We start from the raw sequence: 22,830 nt of genomic DNA on the forward strand, positions 1-22,830 counted from the left end.
TAAATGTTAAAAATTTTTTTTAAAAAAAGAAGAAGAATTCATTATTGGTTTATGATAGTTGAGATTATCATGAAAGAAATAGGAAGGAGAGCTGGCCTGCAGCAGCCATACCAAACCTAGTAATCTCTCTGAGCTCATGACCATACTGAAAAAGAGTGACAGTCTACTATATTCCACGTATTTAGGCTGTAAGATTTTTAAATTTCATAAGTATTTCACAAATACTTACTTAGGACCTTGTGTGTAAGTCATGTCCTATGCACTGCCCAAGATAGAGTTCTAGGACTTCTAAATTGTCATCTAAGTGTGTAGACCAAAAATAAGTACTATTGAAGACCAAGTGTGATCTAAGGATAAATAAACTAACAATGCTTCACATGAATATGCATTCCTATCCTCTTTAAGGTAATCTGCAAATGCATCAAGGAAGCTGTAACACTGAAGATAGATTGAAGAAAAGATATCATTTCAATTGCAAATAAAAATTGGTAGTTGTGGTGTGGAGTGGAGGATTTTATTCTCCCTGGAGGGATGCATATGAGAAAAATGCTGAACCTGAGAGAGTGAGGTATGTCTGAAAAGCTTTCAGTAACTCTATATGGATTTAATACAGGACCTGTTAGGGGAATTAGGAGGGAAGGGACTTCAGAATTAAGCCAAGGTTTAAAAAAATGGGGCACCGGGTGGCTCAGTCAGTTAAGCACCCAACTTTGGTTCAGGTCATGATCTCACAGCCCTGCATAGGGCTCTGCACTGACAGCTCAGGGCCTGGAGCCTGCTTCAGATTCTGTGTCTCCCTCTGTCTCTCTGTCCCTTCCCTGCTCACACTATGTCTCTCTCTCCTTAAAAAATAAATAAATACTAAAAAAATTAAAAATAAAAGCCTCAATGCCAGGGTGAATAAATGCAGGGTAGAAAAGATACTGGTAGATATATAACATATAATCTGGACTCACGCATGAACAAATACTTGCATATATATGTACATAAATCCAGATATATATATATGCCATATATCCACATAAGCTAGTAGCAAAGACATTCTATTAAATGTTATTGAAAAGGGATATCATTAATCTGAATTATGCTTATAAAGAACAACCTAACACCTATGTTTTGGAATTGAAAGAGAATCATCAAGAGGAAGGGGTTAAGTAACTATAGAGTTTCACAAATCACAGAGGTAGGTAATTATGGGGGTGAGAGCCTTAGTGGTATCAGTAGGACGGTGTACAGAATTAGTGGTGAGAGAGGAAAGGTGGGGTGGACTTGAAGATGAATCACTCATTAAATTTAGCAAATGGAGTGTAATAATAAGTAACATTAATGGACTTTGAGGCACAAAACATCTAAACTCTTGTTGATTTTCATGTCTCTCTGAGCCACTCACTACATGCTATGACATTCTATCAACTTAACATTATTTGGACTTTGGTAATGTACATTTGAAGCCCTATTTGAAGTTTATTACTTTTGGTTATTAGTGAAGTTTTCCAGATTGCCCAACCACATACAAACATAGTTAGAAAGGACCCATAGAAGGCATCATAGACAATGAGAGGCAACTTGCCTTTGCTCCCTGTAAGCACCCTAAGCTAAGCATCTCTTATAGTTTGGCCCTGTCTTTATTGTCTTAACACCCTTGTCATTTTTACCCTGTTTTTCCTATTTCTTTTTATTTCTTTCTGTGACATGAAAGTTGAACCTCCACAAGAAGCAAAATTCACCAGGCTTCAAATAAGTGGAAAGAAAAACCTTTTGAGGGCTGCAGAATTCCTAGAATTTGCCTCTGTTCACTCAAACACAAATCTGCCTATACTATCAAGCTAAATTCAATATGGGTCTCCAGGCTATCGAGCTGTATAAGGATCAAAGACATAGTAATCAAGTTCTATTCAGAGGCACTATGTATTTTAGTACTTAATGCATTTATAAAGTCACACTGAAGAATGTACAAGCCTGTGAAATGTTTTCATTTTTGTTTTCTCCTTTAATTATTTAAGTATGATAGGAATGCCTGATTAAAATTCCTTGTGTGTTTTTGACTAGCAAAGACAAATATTTTAAGTAGATTATCAGGTTCTCCCACCTTAAGTCATTAAAACAGTAAGGCAAATGGGGTGCTGCGGTGGTTCAGTCAGTTAAGCGTCTGACTCTTGATTTTGGCTCAGGTCATGATCTCATGGTTTGTGAGATCGAGCAAGCCCCATGTTGGGCTCTGCACTGACAGTATGATCCTGCTTGAGATTCTCTCTCTTCCTCCCTCTCTGTCCCTCCTCTGCTCTTATGCATGCATGCACACTGTCTCTCAAAATAAGCAAAGATTTAAAAATAAATAAATTAAAGATTAGGGCAATTATAACTGCAAAAAAATTTTAATACTAATCAACACATAGCAATATCTAATCTGCACAATCTTGTCATTTTAATGAAAGGAGAATAGATATTAGTATGAGATCTAAGCTTTTCTCTTTATCATTTTTCTCAGTGAATCTATGACTTTCTTATTTCTCAAGCTATAGATAATTGGATTTAACACAGGAATTATGACAGTGTAAAATAGAGAGTCCATCATATCTTGATCATCTGCTTGTGCAGATACAGGGCGCACATACATGAAGAGAAGAGGACCATAGTACAAAGAGACACATAAGAGATGGGTTCCACAGGTGGAGAAGGCTTTCCTTATGTCTTGTAGAGACTTCTTTTTTAAGATTGTAAAGAGAACTGATGTGTAAGAGACAAGAACAGTCAGAATGGTGAACATCTGAATTGATCCAGAAAAAATAAATACTATCAGAACATTAATAGAAGGATCAGTACAAGAAATTTTAAATAATGGCATGATGTCACAGTAAAAGTGATGTATTATGTTAGAATTACAGAACGTTAATCTGAATAAAAAGCCTGTATGAATTATGGCATGAAGAAGTCCACCTACAAATGATGAAACTAATAGCTGCATGGATAGTCTACTGGTCATAATTACTGGATAAAGTAAAGGCTTGCATATGGCCACATATCGATCATATGCCATTGTTGCCAGCAGAAAACATTCTGTGGTGGCACTCATTACAAAGGAAAAAAATTGTATCATGCATTCAGAGAGAGAGATGATCTTGCCCTTGGCAAAGAAGTTGACCAACATCTTGGGGGTCACTGTGGATGATATCCAAATATCCACAAATGCCAGATTCCCAAGGAAAAAGTACATGGGGATGTGAAGCTGAGGCTCATTGCATATGAGAGAAATCAGACCAAGGTTTCCCACAATGGTGATGAGATATATAACTAGGAATACCAGGAACAAAGGAATTTGCCACTCTGGTTGATATGTAAGTCCCATGAGAACAAACTCTTTTAGCTCTGTTGCATTTTTAGTTCCCATATTCTTAATAGATGGCATCTGAAATTAAATTCAATAAATGTAAAAAGAACATTCATTAAGGTTTATAAAAGAAAATTCAGTGAGGGTAACTGAAATAAAACCGTACACTAGCCTGAAGACCCTTTAATTTTATTTACTCTTACATGGAAGCTATTTGGGGGAATTGTTATGTTGGAAAAAAACACAATTATTTCAATTCAAAATATGTAAAGAATAAGCAGATTTAGGAGACAGGAAAAACATTCTGAACATGAGCAAACTTATGGAGTAACAATTGAATGAAGTAGGGAAATTCTGTGTGTAGAACATTGATGCAGCATCAAAAGTGAAGATGTTAGAAGGGTTTGGATTTTACAGAGTTGAATGCCATGTGAAATATCTTCAATTTTATTCTCCAAACAATAGGCGTGGGCTGAAAACTTTTAAGACGTGGAATGACATCATCAGATATTTGTTAAATTAAATGTTTGGTAGTAGTAAATAGGCTGAAGGGAGGGGACACTAGAGTTAAGGATACTAATCAGGAAGCTGTTACTAATGTCCAGTGATTCCCAAACCAAATTATACATCAGAATTGTCTAAGGGAGTTTTTGTACAAAATACAGATTGTGAGATATTAATGTAGAGATTAATTTGGTAGCTCATAATTTGGTTGTAATAATATGCATTATATAAATGCTCCCCAGTTGATTAAATAGCATGTGAAGTTCTTAGTCCATGTGTGATATGACATTGGGGGTGATGAGTGGGACAAAGAGATAGATCAAAATAAGTCAGAGTGTGTAGTTACGAGGACTCGGTAACCTATTACATGTGAGGGGGGGTGGTCAGTGAAGGAAGAAGACACTTGGTGCCTGGATAGATGGTCATCAAAAACTGAGACTGAGGACTCAGGCATACTGGCCAATTTTTGCAAGGAGCATTCTGGGACCATCCAGGTGAGATGTACTCACCAATATTGTTCTATAAGATCTTAATAGAAATGACTTGGGAGTCGTTGGGGTGACTAAAAGCATAGTTATATATGACTCACCCATTAGAGACTGTGCATAAAGTAAAAACAAGGAGGGCATAGAAAGTAACTTCAGAAAGTTGTACTAAAGAGATTATGAAATGGATGTAAATCGTTTATTAGATGGATAATATTTGACCCTCTATTCTACCACATGAGTCTTGGTGGCAGACAAAAGCTGTCATCCAGCCTAGAAGCCAGCAGTTCTAGAAATTTTCCCATCCCCTTGCACATAGAATGAGGGGACTTGATGTAGGTTTGGCCAAACACCTACTCTGGATTTGGAATATGGAGAGAAGTAAACAAAAGTTCAGGGGGAAAAAAAAGAATTTTCATTGCTAAATCAATCAAGGGAACAATATTAAGACCTCAGAAAATGGATCCTACACCCACATCAGTGGCATTATCGGTGTGAGCTATTGCATTCCACATTCAGCAGCAAGGCAACAGCTCTTTTTCAGTTAGATAGAAGAGGGACATAATTTTGGCTGCTGACAATCTGTCTTTATGTTCCTGTCCATTTCTCCAGTGGGTTTCTCCAACTCCTCTAGAAATTCTATGTTAAAGCCACTTTCCATTCAATTAACTCTTTCCCTCTTGCAACCAACAGCTGTGGCTTATACAATAGGAGAAAAGGAAAGACCAGAAAAGGATACTGGGCAGAGTGATCATAGAGGCATAAAGGAATTGTAAAGCTGAGTGTTGTGGAATTAAAGTGCCAAAAGTGAAGTAAGTGTGGAATTAAAGTGCCAAAAGTGAAGTAAGTGCTCTGGTAGGATAAGGAGTGATCAGTGATCATTAAATGTGGGAATTAAGAGATTAGCAGTGGCTTTAGTGAGAGCAGGTTCTATTTTGTGATAGAGTTGAAGTCAGAGAGTAATGAGTAGTGAATGGGAAACAAATGGCACAACAGCGAGGAGAATGAAATAGAGACTCCAAGGAATGTGGAGAGCAGATGGCATTTGTCTGCTGCCCACTATGAGTATCCATAGTGTATTCATAGATGGATAGGTGTAGGAAAGACCAGACAGTGAAGAGGGAGAGAGGAAGTATTAGAGAAAGGCTGAAGATGAAACGAGGAAAAAGCTCAGAGATTGGGGGTAAATATTTGTCTTAATTCTGGTTTTTATTAAAAGTTGTCAATACTGAGAATACTTTATTTTTCTTTTATTCAAAATTCCAGCTTTATTATCCCATGGAAAATGTATATGAAATAGAGACTGTCATTTTAATTTATGCTAGAAACTTTATATAGTTCACAAATATACTAGCACTGCTGAAAGTTCTTTCCATATTTAAAAGTTGCTTTGTCTTTGTTTTTACTGTGATTAGAACTGACTTTCTCTAGCTATTCCCATCAAGGGCTTGAGAGCCCTTTCTTCTCCACCAATTTTTTTTTTTTTTTGCAGAATAAAATTGAGGCAAAAATGGGAACCTAGTGCATGCAATATAAATGACTAATGTCAATAATTGTAATTGTTAAATGTATATTTATTTGGAATGGATTTCCCTCCATGCAATCCCAAATCAGCAAATAATTGAAAAATCTTAAATCCAATCTGTGGGCCCTTACTAAGTTAGAAAGTGGAAATAACACTGGAGGGACATTTTCTGCATTTTCATACTCAAGTTATTATCAGAGGTGGGTGAAAGTATACATAGGGTAATATTTAATTGATTTAACTTAAAAGTTTAATTATAGAATGTCATTAATTAAATGGAATAAGTATTTTGAACAGAATCATCCGAAAGATTTCTTACATAGGAAATATTATAACCTAAATCCTTAAACCCTCTTTTAAATTGTTTAATATTCTAGTTCATCAGAAGTATCCTACAGAGCCATTATAATTTTGTTAATCAGATAATTAAATTATTAAAAAGTACAATTCAGTTTTAGAGCTATTTTGCTTACCCAGATTTTATTCACAATTGTAAAATATATAGATTATTCATTATTTGTTTTCCATTTCCAGCTGCTTATTTGGGTATTATATAAACCAAATCAAAATTTTTATAAACTTAACAGTATTTTTAACTTTCTATAAAAAATGAGTATTACAAAAATCATTCTCTCTTACCAATATCTGTTAAAAAATTGTGGTGATCCTTGCAGTGTTAGGCTGGAAAAAAAAACACAGTTGCACAGGAATAACAATAGCATAGGCAGTAATTCTTTGCATACTGATTCATTTTGGAGGTTTCATTTACCAAGTTCAGGAAAATGTTGTTTATATCAATTTGCTTTGAACACAAGAGTCAACCAGTTGTAGAACTGTGTGTTTTGGCCAGAAGAGGAAAGAGTGAAGAACTAAAATTCCCCTAATGGTACCCAAGGGTTCCCTTTAGAAAAAACTAAGCTATTCTTCTGGGTATTATAGATTTGAATTTGTATGAGAAGTCCAGATGTCCCACAGGGCATTACAACCTGTTAAATCATAGACATCAAGTCATGGTATATAGTTCTAGTTTTAACAGTTGAAGTTGCACTGTAAGCCAGTACTTTCCTACCACAGATGACACTTCGGACATGTTTATGCAAATTAGTTTATAAAATATGGTGCTCTGAGTGCTTTGATTAATATGTTCTTGTCTGAGGTAATCATACATGATTTTATTGAGGCCAAAGTTCTAGAATCCCTTCAGGAGCCAATCCCAAGGAAAGTTGTCCTTTTCATGCAATCTGCAGCTTACATCCCAGACCTACACCTACCTTCACACTTTAAGATGAAATATGATGAGAAAACTCATTAGGCAAAAGTCAGGGGTGTCGTAGACTCTAAGTCTAAAGTTCTCTTTTGCCTAGCAAAAGAGCGGACACAGGATTAAAACAAGAGATGGCTAATGTCCCGGAAAAAGACAAGAGCCCCGAATAAGGGTCCTTGCCCTGTATTTATTCAGATCAGAGGCTTGCAAACGTGATGGGCGTGTGCAAAGAGACAAAGAAACTGGGAACATTAATTTGTGGATGTGAGGGGGAAAAGGGGATTTTGAAGATATACAGTGTTTGAGGTTTGGGTCAATATAAAACAAAATCCAGGCGTCAGGCAGATGGGTAGATGGTTGTTAACAAGCAGACAGGAGGCGCCATGCCTGTTTATCTTTGCCAGCCTAGAGATGAGACAGACAGGGGCAATAACCTCAGGGTTAACAAGACACCTTTTCTTTTGTTAACCATCTCCACTCAGGCTGCTTTGCCTGCAGCGCAGCGGTCCAAAGTACAATTCACCAGTTTACCTAACCTGGCCCTATTTTCCTACGAAAGCAGCTTTCTGCTATAGTACTAAACTTTGGGTGCTTTCACCCTGTAATCTTGTTATTCCTATGTATTGGACACCTTTGCACTGATTCTATTTCAGGCCTTTGCCTCTCTCTATTTTGGGGGATTCAGCACCCCCTCTCTATTTTGGGGTGACTTTGCACCTCCCTATTCTTGCCACCTTTGTGCCTCCCTATTCTTGGCACCTTTGTGCCTCCCTATTCTTGGAGTGCCAATCTGGTTACCCAAACTCAGGTGTGAGCATTTTATGACTTTGTGTTTCTTTATGCCTTGTTAACCCATTGGTGTAGGCCCAGGGGATTCCTAAGGTTATCCCCCACACAGGGAAGGTGCAAATAAAAATCAAAGACAAGTAACCACAGTGAAAGGTACCATAGATCAGTGCTTCTCAAGCTTTGGCCTTAAGCCTGTAAATCTCCTGGAGATCTTGTTAAAATGCAGATTCTGTGCCAGTAGGTCTGGGTGAGGCCTAAGGATCTTCATTTCTAACATGGTGATTGCTACCCGGAGACATGTGTCATCCGCAGGGCCTTCATCATTGGAAGGCCTAGATTATCAGAGACCCTAGATCATGGGAGAAGTACTAAATTGTAAAAGTAACTGGAATATTAAGAGAGAAGCGGGCAGGAGCAAGTTGGGGTTAGGGAGGCCACATATGTGGATCACAAGAGACCTTGGAGGCTAGGTCAGGGATTTTATTCTTTACCCCAGCTTAATGGAAAACTATTGAGGGCTTTAAAACTTGGTTTAGGGGCGCCTGGGTGGCACAGTCGGTTAAGCGTCCGACTTCAGCCAGGTCACGATCTCACGGTCCGTGAGTTCGAGCCCCGCATCAGGCTCTGGGCTGATGGCTCGGAGCCTGGAGCCTCTTTCCGATTCTGTGTCTCCCTCTCTCTCTGCCCCTCCCCTGTTCATGCTCTGTCTCTCTCTGTCCCAAAAATAAATAAAAACGTTGAAAAAAAAATTAAAAAAAAAACCAAAAACTTGGTTTAGATTTGTTTCTTGTGCATACCAGAGTTAATGTTGCCATTGAACACTCATTCAGAAAAATAAAACTTAATTTACTTTTTTGTGACAATTTGATTTGATATCTTACAAAAAACCTCCAGTTGCATCATGGTAGCAGCATAGGCAGGGAAAAGGGACTTATTTTTTGAAAGATTCATTAATCCATTTTCCTGGATTTCCAACATTCTTTAGAAAGATAGTGAAAGACAAAGTGAAGAAAAAACAACAAAGATACAAGAGGGTTCACTATGAAAAGTCTGCAGAAGGGTTGAGTGAGCAGTATGATGTGCAGAGGTAGCTTTTAAATAACCAAAACTTGACTGAAATTTCCTGCCCCCTTAAATTTTGTGCCATTATCTCCTAACTCATTTTGTTGCCTTTCTATGAGTGCAAAAGGTCTGTATTGCTGCTTCTGGTATGAATTGTCTTTTCAATTTTAGTTACTTTAATAAATAGGTTGTAGTGTTTCATTGTCGTTATAATTTGCATTTTGATGATGCTTAGCACCATTTTGTGCCCTTACTTGACATCAGTATGCCATCTTCAGTGAAGAGCCTATTCAGATTTTTCCCAATTTTAGATTATTTGTTTTCCATTTTTTGAGTTTTGACAGTTCTCCATATTATCTGAATATGAGGTTTTTATTTGCTATATGATTTATACATATTTTCTGAAACTCTCTTTTGTCATTTTATTTTAGAAATGTTTTTGAACAAAAAGTCTTTTAATGAAGTTAATTATCTTTTTTTTTTCTCTTAGGGACTGTGCTTTTTGGTATTCTATTTTTCTTTGAATTTTTACTTAATTTCTAATTAGTTCACATACAATGCATGTTAGTTAGCATCCAGTCATTTCAGGAGTAGAATTCAGTGATTCATCACTTGCAGACAATACCCAGTGCTCATCACAAGTGCCCTTGTTAGTACCCATCATCCATCTAGCCCATCCTCCACACACCCCCTTCATCAACCCTCAATTTGTTCACTGTTAAGAGTCTCTTATAGTTTGTTTCCCTCTTGCTCTCTTTTTTTAAAATGTTTATTTATTTATTTTGAGAGAAAGAATGGGGGAGGGGCAGAGACAGGGGGAGAGAGAGTATCCCAAGCAGACAATTCACTATCAGTGCATAGCCCAATACAGGGCTTGAGCTCACAAACTGTGAGTTCATGACCTGAGCTGAAATCAAGAGTTACATACTTATCCGACTGAGCCACCCAGGAACCCCCTCTCTCTTTTTTACCCCTTCCCATATGTTCATCTGTTTTGTTTGTTAAAATCTACATATGAGTGAAATCATGTGGTATTTGTCTTTCTCTGACTGACTTCCTTTGCTTAGCATAATACAGTCTAGCTCCATCCACATCATTAAAAATGGCAAGATTTCATTCTTTATGATGGCTAAGTAATATTCTTTGTATATATCTACCACATCTTCTTTATTCATTTATCAGGCAAAGGGTACTTGTGCTGTTTCCGTAGTTTAGCTATTGTTGAAAATGCTGCTATAAACATCAGGATGCAGGTGTACCTTCAAATCTGTACTTTTGTATCCTTTGAGTAAATACCTAGTAGTGCCATTGCTGAATTGTAGGGTAGTTCTATTTTTTACTTTTTGAGCAACCTCCATACTGTTTACATTCCCACCAACAGTGCAAGAATTCCTCTTTTTCTGCATACTCACCAACACCTGTTGGTTTTTGTGTTCCTAATTTTAGCCATTCTGACAAGTGTGAGGTGGTAATCTTATTGTGGTTTTGATTTGTATTTAAAATGTGTTAATGTATTCTGCCCATTTCTTAACTGGATTATTTGTTTTTTGGGTAGTGAGTTTGATAAGTCCTTTATAGATTTTGGATACTAACCCTTTATCAGGTATGTCATTTGCAAATATCTTTTCTCATTCTGTTGGCTGACTTTTAGTTTGGTTAATTGTTTCCTTTGCTGTGCAGAAGCTTTTTTTCTTGATGAGGTCTCAACAGTTCATTTTTGCTTTTATTTCCCTTGCCTTCAGAGACATGTCAAATAAGAAGTTGCTGAAGCCAAGGTCAAAGACGTAGTTGCCTATTTTCTCCTCTAGGATTTTGATGGGTTCCTGTCTCACATTTAGGTCTTTCATCCATTCTGAATTTATTTTGTGTATGGTGTACGAAAGTGGTCCAGGTTCATTCTTATGCATGTTGCTGTCCAGTTTTCCCAACACAATTTGTTGAAGAGACTGTCTTTTTTTCTATTGGATATTCATTCCTGTTTTGTCAAAGATTAGTTGATCATACAGTTGTTGGTCTACTTCTGAGTTTTCTGTTCTGTTCCATTGATCTCTGTGTCTGTTTTTGTACCAGTACCATACTATCTTGATGACTACAGGTTTGTAATGTAGCTTGAAGTCTGGAATAGTGATGCCTCCAGCTTTACGTTCTTTTTCAGGATTTCTGTGGCTATTTGGGGTCTTTTGTGGTTCCATGCAAATTTTAGGGTTCTTTATTCTAGCTCTGTGAAAAATGCTGCTGATATTTTGATAGGTATTGTGATAAATGTGTAGATTGATTTGGGAAGTATAGACATTTTAATAATGTTCTTCCAATCCATGAACATGGAATGTTTTTACATTTCTTTATGTCCTCTTCAATTTCTTTCATAAGTGTTCTATAAATGTGTTATCTCTTTGGTAGGTTTATTCCTAAGTATTTTATGGTTTTTGGTGTAACTGTAAATGGGGTTGATTCCTTGATTTCTTTTTCCACTGCTTCATTACTGGTATATAGAAATGCAATGGATTTCTATATACTGGTGATATAACTGGCAACTTTCCTGAATTCATGTATTGGTTCTAGAAATGTTTTGGTGGAGTTATTTGGGTTTTCTGCATAGCATATCATGTCATCTGCAAATAATCAAAATTTGACATCTTCCTTGCCAATATGGATGCCTTTTATTTCACTTTGTTGTCTGATTGCTGAGGCTCAGACTTCCAGTAGTATGTTAAATAGTAATGGTGAGAGTTGACCCTGTCTTGTTCCTAACCATAGAGGAAAAGCTCTCAGTTTTTCCATATTGAGGTTTTTAGCTGTGGGTCTTTGTATGTAGCCTTTATGATGGTGAGGTTTGTTCCATCTCTCCCTACTCTGCTGACAGTGTTTACCAAGAATGGATGCTATATTTTCTTAAATGCTTTTTCTGCATCTATTAAGAGGATCATATGGTTTTTATCCTTCTTTTTATTTTTTTGTTTATTTATTTATTTTTGAGAGAAAGCAAGTGCAAGCCAGGGATGAGCAGAGAGAGAGGGAGAGAGAGAATCCCAAGCAGGCTCCACGCTGTCAGCAGAGAGCCCAATGTGGGGCTTGATCTCACAACCCCTGAGATCATGACCTGAGCCAAAATTAAAGGTGGGACACATAACCGACTGAGCCACCAAGGCGCCCCATATCCTTTCTTTTATTAATATGGTGTATCACGTTAATTTGTTTGCAAATATTGAATCAGGCCTGCAGCACAAGAATAAATCCCACTTGATCATGGTGAATAATTCTTTTAATGTACTGTTGAATTCAGTTTGCTAGTATCTTGTTGAGAATCTTTGCATCCGTGTTCACCAGGGTTATTGGCCTATAATTCTCCTTTTAGTGTGGTCTTTGTCCGGTTTTAGAATCAAGGTAATGTTGGTCTCATAGAATGACTTTGGAAGTTTTACTTCCATTTTTATTTTGGGGGATCAGTTTGAGAATAGGTATTAACTATTCTTTAAACGTTTGGTGGAATTCCCCTGGAAGCCATCTGGCCCTGGACTTTTGTTTGTTGGGAGATTTTTTATTATGATTCCAATTTCTTTGCTGGTTATGGGTCTATTCACATTTTCTGTTTCTTCTTGTCTCAGTTTTGGTAGTTTGTATGTTTGTAGAAAGTCTGCCATTTCTTCCAGATTGCTCAGTTTGTTGGCATATAATTTTTCCTCATATTCTCTTATCATTGTTTGTATTTCTGTGGTGTTGTTTATGATCTATCCTCTTTCATTCATGATTTTGATTTGAGTCCTTTGTCTTTTCTTTTTGATAAGTCTGGCTAGGGGTTTATCAATTTTATTAATTCTTTCAAAGAATCAGGTCTTAGTTTCATTGATCTGTTCTACTGTATTTTTCTTTCTAGATCATTGATTTCTGCTCTAATCTTTATTATTTCCCCTCTTCTGCTGGCTTTAGGCTTTATTTTGCTGTTCCTTTTCTAGCTCCTTTAGGTGTAAGCTAGGGTGTATATTTGCTACTTTTCCTTCTTCTTGAAGTAGTCCTGTATTGTAATATACTTCCTTCTTAAGACTGCCTTTGCTGCATCCCAAAGATTTGGATTATCATGTTTTCATTTTCATTTGCTTCCATGTACTTTTTTTTATTTCTTCTTTAATTTACTGGTTAACCCATTCATTCTTTAGAAAGATGTTCTTTAATCTCCAAGTACTCATAATCTCTCTAAATTTTTTCTTGTGGTTGACTTCAAGTTTCATGGTGTTATGGTATCAAAATATGCATGGTATGATCTCAATTTTTTGCACGTGGGATGATTTGTGACCCAGTAAGTGATATATTCAGGAGGATATTCAATATGCAGTCAAAAAGAATGTGTATTCTGCTGCTTTAGGAGGAAGTGTTCTGAATATATCTGTTAAGTACATCTGGTTCAGTGTGTCATTCAAAGCTATTGTTTCCTTGGTTTTGTGCTTAGATAATCTGTCTATTGATGTAAGCGGGGTATTAAAGTCCCCTCCTATTATTGTGTTTTTATCAATAAGTTTCTTTATGTTTGTCATTAATTGATTTATATATTTGGGTTCTTTTGAGTTGGGGACATAAAATATTTACAATTTTTAGATCTTCTTGATGAATAGATTCCTTAATTATGATGCAATGCCCTTCTTCATCTATTGATAAAGTCTTTGGTTTAAAATCTACTTAGTCTGATGTAATTATGGCTTCCTCTGGCTTTCTTTTGACATCCTTTAGCATGATAGGTGGTTCTCCATCCCCTCAATTTGCAGGTGTCTTTAGGTCTAAAATGAGTCTCTTTTAGACAAGCATGGAGATGGGTCTTGTTATTTTTATCTATTATAATACCTGTGTCTTTTGATTGGAGCATATAGTCCATTTACATTCAGAGTGATTACTGATAGATATGAATTTCGTGCCATTGTGTTACCTGTAAAATTGGTGTTTCTGGTGATGTTCTCTTTTCCTTTCCAGTCTGTTGCTTTTGGTTTTTTTTTCCCCACTCAAAGAGTCCCCTGTAATATTTCTTTCATGGGTGGTTTAGTGGTCACAAATTCCTTTATTTTTTGCTTGTATGGGTAAGTCTTTATCTCTCCATCTATTCTGAAATACAGCCTTGCTGCATAAAGTATTGTTGGTTGCATACTTTTTCCTGTTCAGCATGTTGAATATATATCCTGTCAGTCCCTCTGGCTGCCAGTTCTCTCTGTACAAATCTGCTGCAAACCTTATCTGTCTTCCCTTGTAAGGTAATGACTTTTTTTCCCTTCTGTTTTCAGGATTCTTTCCTAGTCTGTGTATTTTGCAAATTTGACTATGATCAAATTTGACTATGATCTCTGGCTTTTGTTGAATTTAATGGGAGTTCTCTGTGCTTCTTGGTTTTTGATGTTTGTTTCCTTCCCCAAATTAGGAAGTTTTCAGCTATAGTTTGCTCATGTAAACCATCTTCCCCCTTTTCTCTCTCTTCATCTTCTGAGACTCCTATGATATGAATGTTATTATGCTTTAAGGAATCACTGAATTCCTAAGTCTACATTTGTGATCCAATACTTTTTTCCCTCTTCTTTTCAACTTCATTGTTTTCCATAATTCTATCTTCAGTATCACTGATTTGTTCCTCCATGTTCCTCCATCCATCCTCACTCTCATGGCATTCATTTGGGTTTTCATTTCAGTTATAGCATTTTTAATTTTGGCCTGACTAGTTTGTAGTTCTCTTATCTCTGCTATAAGGGATTCTCTAGTGTCTTCCATGCTTTTTTCAAGCCCATCTAGTATCCTTAAAATTATTGTTTTAAATTCTAGTTCAGACATCTTACTTATAGCTGCATTAAGTCTCTAGTGGTGACTTCTTCCTGTTCTTTCTTTTGGGGTGAATTCCTTCCTTTTGTTTTGGTCAAAAATAAAAAAGAAATAAAAATTTTTAAATTTAAAAAATTTCTTTTTCTGATTAAAAACAAATAACCAAAAACAAAGGAAGCTAGATCTTCTTTCACATATTGCTGAAGATTTGAAGCACTGTATCACTAGTAGACTTGATGTGTGTGAGGAGTCTGTGTTGGTCTCCTGGGCGTGGGGCCCATGGTGCTGCTTCCCAAGCACACTTGCCGTAGTAAAGATGTACCTCTAGAGCGCAGTGGGGAGTGGCTCAGTGCAATCAACTTCAGCCTCCACTGAAAGGCACTGTGTTTCTCACTGAAGTTGGTGAATGCTAATGGGTGGGGAGAAATAGGATCCCCTGCTCTCTCATCTCCAGAGCAGGGAGCTCATGTGTACCACTCCTTAGAAAGCCCTCGTAAAAGAGCAAACAATCACCCCTCCTGTGTCCAGGACTTCCATAAGTTCACCCTGTCTGTTGACCAAGCTGTCCACCTGCCAGGCTACACAGCACTCCCATGTTTTATCTCAGGCACAGCTGGGTTTCAAAACTCCAAACTTCAGAGACACCCACAGTACAAACCCTCACTGATCCTCTGGGGGAGGGCCTCGCCCTGCTGTGGCCAGTGCTGGCTTGTCCTAGGAAACAGTCCTGCAATCATGTAGCAACTCAAGGGTTTATGTACAGCAGAGAAGAAAGCCAGCACCAAGGTTCGCTGCCCTCACCCAGCATCTTTGTTCCTATGCTGGTGAATGGGGCATCTCTGTGGTGCCCTCAGGGCCATTTGTCTATGGAAAGCAGTGCCCCCCCTCCCAAATGTACTCCATAAAAGGGAACTCCATAAAAGTGATCCCACAGGATCCTCAGAGCACACTCTCCGCTCCCATCTCCACCTCCTTCCCCACTGGAGCACTGCTAAGCTTGCCAGGTGCAGGACCCTGTCAATGGCACAAACCTCTAAAACTTCAGACTTTGTACTTTACTGCTTATTTTTAAAAAAATTGCAATTTTAATCCGCCTTGTTTTCCTAGTCAATGATTGTGGGGAAGAGTTTTCTTGTGCAATCCCCTGCACATGTTTTTTTTTTCACTCTTTCTCTCTCTCTTTCTCTCTTGCTCCTCTCTCTGTGATCAAGGCTCCCTCCTGTCCACAGCATCCATGACTCTTTTCTCCCCTAAGTCAACTCTCTGCAGCTCCTACCTTCCATGAGGTGGTTGTTTTTCTACTTGGAGATACGCAGTTTTGTTCTCTCAGTCCTCAGATCAATTTATTGGGTGTGCAGAATGATTTGATATTGATGTAGCTGTGTTCCAGGGATGAGGCAAACTTATAGTTGCCCTACTCCTCTGCCATCTTAACCTGTCTCCTCTGGTGTTGTAGTTCTTGACTGTGCATTTATGTCTACAATTCTTTTTGCATATTATCTGTATCAAAGTTCCTTTTCTGCATATAGATATCCAATTGTTTCTGCATAATTTATTGAAAAAACTATTTTCTCTACTAAATTACCTTTGTACCTTTGCAAAATCAGCTGTCCATATGTGTATGGGTTTATTTCTGGACTTCATTCTGTCCCACTCATTTATTTGTCTATCTTTATAACAATACAGCACTGTCTTGATACTGAAGTTCTATATGAAGTCATGAAATCAGATATTGTTAGACCACTAACTTTGTTCTTCTTTTTCAAGTATTTCTACATCCTTTACATTTCCATGTGAATAATATAATTAGCTTTATCAGTTTCTTAAGAAATCCTACTATGATTTTGATTGGACTTTTATTAAATCTATAGATGCATTTAGGGAGAATTGACATTTTCTTAAATATTGAATCATCCAACGTGTCTTTCCATTGATTTAGTTATTCTTTAATTTCTTTCAGTAAGGCATTTTTTTTCTTTTTCTGGGTATAGGTCTTGCACATTATTTGTCTGATTTGCTACTGCTTTCATATATTTTTAACTATCATACATAGTGTCATGCATACGTACATCCACATGTTTGCAGATAGAGAAATTATGCAGTAGAGATAGTTTTGTAAACTGCTATTCATGCTTAATATGCAGAGTGAAAGTTCTAGAGAAAGGGTTCAAGTCCCTACTCTGATTCCTCCTGCACTTTCATTTTTACCTCTTTTAGGAAATTTATTAAAATAAAAGGAGATTTTAATATGATATATGAAATGACTAGATTCTGGCAGGACCACATGTGTTTATGGAGCATCCAAAGGTTGGCCTGTGGCTTTTACTTACCATTATTCTTCTCCCCTTTTAGCAGACATACCAAGCAGTCCCCCAATGCATGCTGCCCTAAAACAGGCCCAGTCATCTCTCTCTCCTTCCTTAACAGAGAAGTAAACTTACTTATGGGCTTTTCATTCTAAATATGGCCAGCTTTATTTCATTTCTTCTTCAAACGGGTCACCAAGCTTTAGTCTGGCCAACACACGCCAGTCTTGTGCACCATGGGTAACATGTTCTTTTTGGCTCCATTTCTTTCACACTAGAAATCAAGATTCAAATTGTACTTATAAGAAAAAAGCCCCTTGGAGCTCTAGTCTAGGCCATAATTTCCTATGGGGTTTTTTTGTTTTTTTTTTTTGGTTTTGGTTTTCTGAGCTTTTTTGATGCAAAGAGGTTCTTTTATTATAGCACAAGGATAGTACTCATGGACAGAAAGAGCTGCATTGTGATTATGAGGAGCATTTGATTATATACTTTTTAGTTGAGAGAGGTAGAGATAAAGGAAGTCTCTAAAGGGATTTCTGTATGTTGAAGAACATTTACAGAATATGTTATTTTCACTAAAGCTCAGAAAACAGTATAGTTTTGCTTTCTTTTCCATGCACTTACATATTTTTCTAGAACATCTGAAAGACTTACGTACTTCTCAAAACTCCTGGAAGATGATTCAGTTTCTTCTGATTATCTGTTTTATATAAAGTATATAGACTGGGCTTTTCTTTGAAGATTTTAACTAAAAATTCAAACAAAAAATGCAAGTAGTCAGATTATCTATTTTTTCTTAAATAAGCCTTGGTAGTTTGCATATTTTCAAGGAATTTGTTCATTTTATCTAGATGACATAATTTTTGTACATAAAGCTATTCAAGATATATCTTTGTTCTTTAAACATTATAGCATCTGAATGTATAGCATACATAATTTTTTATGTTCTGATATTTGCATTTTTGGTCATTTAGTAACTTAAGTCTTTATTTCTTCTTGGCCCGTTTGGCTAAAAGTTTATCAGTTTTATTGATCAGTTTTATTGATCAGGAACATGACAGGGATGTCCACTCTCACAGCTGTTGTTTAACATAGTGTTGGAAGTTCTTGCATCAGCAATCAGACAACAAAAGGAAATCAAAGGCATCAAAATTGGCAAAGATGAAGTCAAGCTTTCACTTTTTGCAGATGACATGATATTATACATGGAAAATCCGATAGACTCCACCAAAAGTCTGCTAGAACTGATACATGAATTCAGCAAAGTTGCAGGATACAAAATCAATGTACAGAAATCAGTTGCATTCTTATACACCAATAATGAAGCAACAGAAAGACAAATAAAGAAACGGATCCCATTCACAATTGCACCAAGAAGCATAAAATACCTAGGAATAAATCTAACCAAAGATGTACAAGATCTGTATGCTGAAAACTATATAAAGCTTATGAAGGAAATTGAAGAAGATATAAAGAAATGGAAAAACATTCCGTGCTCATGGGTTGGAAGAATAAATATTGTTAAAATGTCAATACTACCCAAACCTACACATTCAATGCAATCCCAATCAAAATTGCACCAGCATTCTTCTCAAAACTAGAACAAGCAATCCTAAAATTCATATGGAACCACAAAAGGCCCCGAATAGCCAAAGGAATTTTGAAGAAGAAGACCAAAGCAGGAGGCATCACAATCCCAGACTTTAGCCTCTACTACAAAGCTGTAATCACCAAGACAGCATAGTATTGGCACAAAAACAGACACATAGACCAATGGAATAGAATAGAAACCCCAGAACTAGACCCACAAACGTATGGCCAACTAATCTTTGACAAAGCAGGAAAGAATATCCAATGGAAAAAAGACAGTCTCTTTAACAAATGGTGCTGGGAGAACTGGACAGCAACATGCAGAAGAATGAAACTAGACCACTTTCTTACACCATTCACAAAAATTAACTCAAAATGGATAAAGAACTTGAATGTAAGACAGGAAACCATCAAAACACTAGAGGAGAAAGCAGGAAAAGACCTCTCTGACCTCAGCCGTAGCAATTTCTTACTTGACACATCTCCAAAGGCAAGGGAATTAAAAGCAAAAGTGAATTACTGGGACCTTATGAAGATAAAAAGCTTCTGCACAGCAAAGGAAACAATCAACAAAACTAAAAGGCAACCAATGGAATGGGAAAAGATATTTGCAAATGACATATCAGACAAAGGGCTGGTATCCAAAATCTATAAAGAGCTCACCAAACTCCACACCCAAAAAACAAATAATCCAATGAAGAAATGGGCAGAGGACATGAATAGACACTTCTCTAAAGAAGACATCCAGATGGCCAACAGGCACATGAAAAGATGCTCAACATCGCTCCTCATCAGGAAAATACAAATCAAAACCACACTCAGATATCACCTCACGCCAGTCAGAGTGGCCAAAATGAACAAATCAGGAGACTATAGATGCTGGAGAATATGTGGAGAAACGGGAACCCTCTTGCACTGTTGGTGGGAATCCAAACTAGTGCAGCCGCTCTGGAAAACAGTGTGGAGGTTCCTCAAAAAATTAAAAATAGACCTACCCTATGACCCAGCAATAGCACTGCTAGGAATTTACCCAAGGGATACAGGCGTACTGATGCATAGGGGCACTTGTACCCCAATGTTTATAGCAGCACTCTCAACAATAGCCAAATTATGGAAAGAGCCTGAATGTCCATCAACTGATGAATGGATAAAGAAATTGTGGTTTAGGGGCGCCTGGGTGGCGCAGTCGGTTGAGCGTGAAATAAGTGAAATAAGCCATACAGAGAAAGACAGATACCATATGTTTTCACTCTTATGCGGATCCTGAGAAACTTAACAGAAACCCATGGGGGAGGGGGAGGAAAAAAAAGAAAAAAACTAGGTTAGAGTGGGAGAGTGAGCCAAAGCATAAGGGACTCTTAAAAACTGAGAACAAACTGAGGGTTGATGGGGGGTGGGAGGGAGGGGAGGGGAGGTGATGGGCATTGAAGAGGGCATCTTTTGGGATGAGCACTGGGTGTTGTATGGAAACTAATCTGACAATAAATTTCATATAATAAGACTTTATATTTGATGTGTTTCTTTTGAACAGTATATGATTAGATCTTGCTTTTGAATCCAATCAGATAATCTGTCTTATATTTGGTATATAATACCATTTATATTCAATGAGATTATTGATGTGGTTGGATTAAAAGTTACCATTTTAGCTAACATGATAGATGTTCTATGTCCATTCCATCTGTTCTTCATTCTCCTTCTTTTCTTTTCCTGACTGCTTTTGGATTAATAGAGGCTTTTTGTGATTTCACTTTATATCCACCTTTGGCTTATTATTTTTACATTGTCTATTTTTTTGGTGGTTCCTTTACAGTATACAGTGTATCACTTTAATCACAATCTGTCTTCAAATAATGTTATACCAAGTAATAATTGTGTCATATTGAAATAAGATGGTACAGGTATGCCTGATTCCTGTATAAAATATACAATATGACCTTAAGAGAATAAGGGCATCTTCATGTTCTTCCAGACCCTGAGACATGATTTGAGTGCAAGTAATTTATTTAGGAACAGTTGATGAGTGAGAAAGTGAGACAGGAAAGGGAATGTAGCCAATAAAAGGTAATTTAAAAAAATTACAACTGTGGGCAATCAAGCTTAATCTTTTTTTGGAGACATCATTAGGCATGAATTTCAAAAGCATTATATCAACAAAGGACAAAGAATTGAGGGTATTTACTCACCATCTCCCATCAGTCATTGGTTGATAGATGATCTGGAAGAGATTCTAAAAAGAACATTTACTTCTCAGTTTTCTAGTCTGCCTTAAGTGAGCGTAGAATCGCTCTGGCCATGAGAGAAAGCCCTCAGATGCAGATGTACAGCTAAAAAAGATATGGGCAACCATCAACAGTATCTACGACAGGGAATCTATAGGAATCAGTGGGCAGTGTGACCTGTGATTGACAGTGAATGAGCCATTCATCACTAGCTATCATAGCAGGTCAGAATATCTCTCAAGCAACCCATTCTCAAAAAACTAAAGTTGTGACTTGTCCACAAATAACCAAAGGAATGATGAAATTTACTTTTATAGGCTTAGAAAAGCAGAAAACACTGTCTCAAAGTGAGTTACAGCATACAGTTTATACTACATAACACTTATCATAGGGCCTCTTAATTAAAAGAGAGTATCCTCTGATATTTGCCAAAATTCTGTTAAGAGTGATGGGATATTATTTAATTTATTTTTGAGTCTTTAAACTCTAACATATACTTACAATACAGTTACCAGTCACATTATCATCATCTATTGGTCCATTGCTTATAGCATCTTATGCACAAGGCAGTCAGCCACACAATATTGTGTCATGAATACTGCCCCTGAATTGAGCAGTGCCCTCAGCCTGCCCAGCCATTCACAGTTTTTCTGCATACAGTTTGTCTTAATACTATTTATGGAACCCATTATTTTTCCCTGAATAGTTTATAAATGTGGTTTCATTGTCTTTGTAGTCTCAGTGCAACAGACAAAATGTTACCATACTTATCTTTCTTTTAGTAGTAATCCAGTCTCTGTCTTTAAGGTTGTAGATAGTCTCTTTACCCCTAGAGTCTGAGACTATTCACCATGAACATATCCTTGTGAATATGGATAAATGCTATCCATTGAGGATGTTTAGCGTAGGAATCCAAGATTTCCTTTGCTTCTAGGAAATGGCTTGATGATGTGTATTTCAGACTGATCCTGACTTGCCACTTTTAGAGTCACCAGCTGAAAGGTTGTAAATGCACCATAGAACCTCTTCAGTAGGAGGTTCTTCCCTAAAATACTCTTAAACAATAAATACCCCAATATGTTAAATTTTCTTATTAGTTTAAATATTATATGGTTTCACAGCACTTGTATTTTGAAATAATAGTGTCCTTATTCACAAATCTAAACCTTTCCCTCTGCCTAGTTGAAGAGAGGACATTGGACCTTGCAGAAACATAGAATAGTCATTTAAATCTCCATCAGCACCAAGATGCCTCTATTAAGTACCTCCATTTATATAACAAGGATCATTTTCTCCTTATACTGTATTTGATTTGTAGAAATTGTGATTTCAGTTCACTTCAATGTGTACCCTCTTCTTGTCTCTCCCTGTTTAGATTGCCAAGCACATTGATGTAATCATTTTACATTCATGTACTCTTTGTGCCCTGTCAAAAAGTCAAAGATTATCTAAAATATGCTGGAAGGCCTGTACAGTGCCGGCTTCAGTCCTAAGCCTTACATCTTCCTAGCTTGCATTCCTGTTACGTCTGTACATCAGATTTTCTGAATATGCTATTCTTCCTCTTAATTCTTCCTTACTGCTCACCAATATCAAGCCATCATCTGGATATTTTGCAGTGGCAATAGGTAGTCAAAGATATTACAGATTGAAACAAATTATACATTTGCCACTTTAGAGTTCCTTTAAATTCATATGTCCAATGGAGAAAGTCACTACATATTTCTTAGAGTAGCCAATGAAAGAAAAATAAATATTACACTGAAAGTTTTTATAATCATTTCAGAAATAAAAAAAAACATTCCATAGTGGCACTTACCCAAATTAAGATATGTTTCATTGTCTAACTAAGGAAGTAAATTATTTTTACTTGAGTAATAGACATGTAAGAGATTATAAGAGCAATAACTATGGAAACTTACGTTTCTGCATGATTAAACATGAAAAGATAAATGCATCATATTC

The 22,830-nt window shown here is 36.9% G+C and overlaps 1 protein-coding gene across 1 annotated transcript; it reads right to left on the reverse strand.

Annotated features, from left to right (window-relative positions):
* Positions 1–2,458: 2,458 nt before the first annotated feature.
* LOC124526799 (olfactory receptor 5H2-like) lies at positions 2,459–3,388 on the reverse strand. Its single transcript, XM_047099968.1, has one exon. The coding sequence runs from the start codon at positions 3,386–3,388 to the stop codon at positions 2,459–2,461; it is 930 nt and encodes a 309-aa protein (XP_046955924.1).
* Positions 3,389–22,830: the final 19,442 nt, after the last annotated feature.

Source organism: Lynx rufus, unplaced genomic scaffold, assembly GCF_022079265.1.
Source record: "Lynx rufus isolate CCGP_SWC_20201006 ecotype Redwood Valley unplaced genomic scaffold, mLynRuf1.p SCAF_5, whole genome shotgun sequence".
NCBI lineage: Eukaryota > Metazoa > Chordata > Mammalia > Carnivora > Felidae > Lynx > Lynx rufus.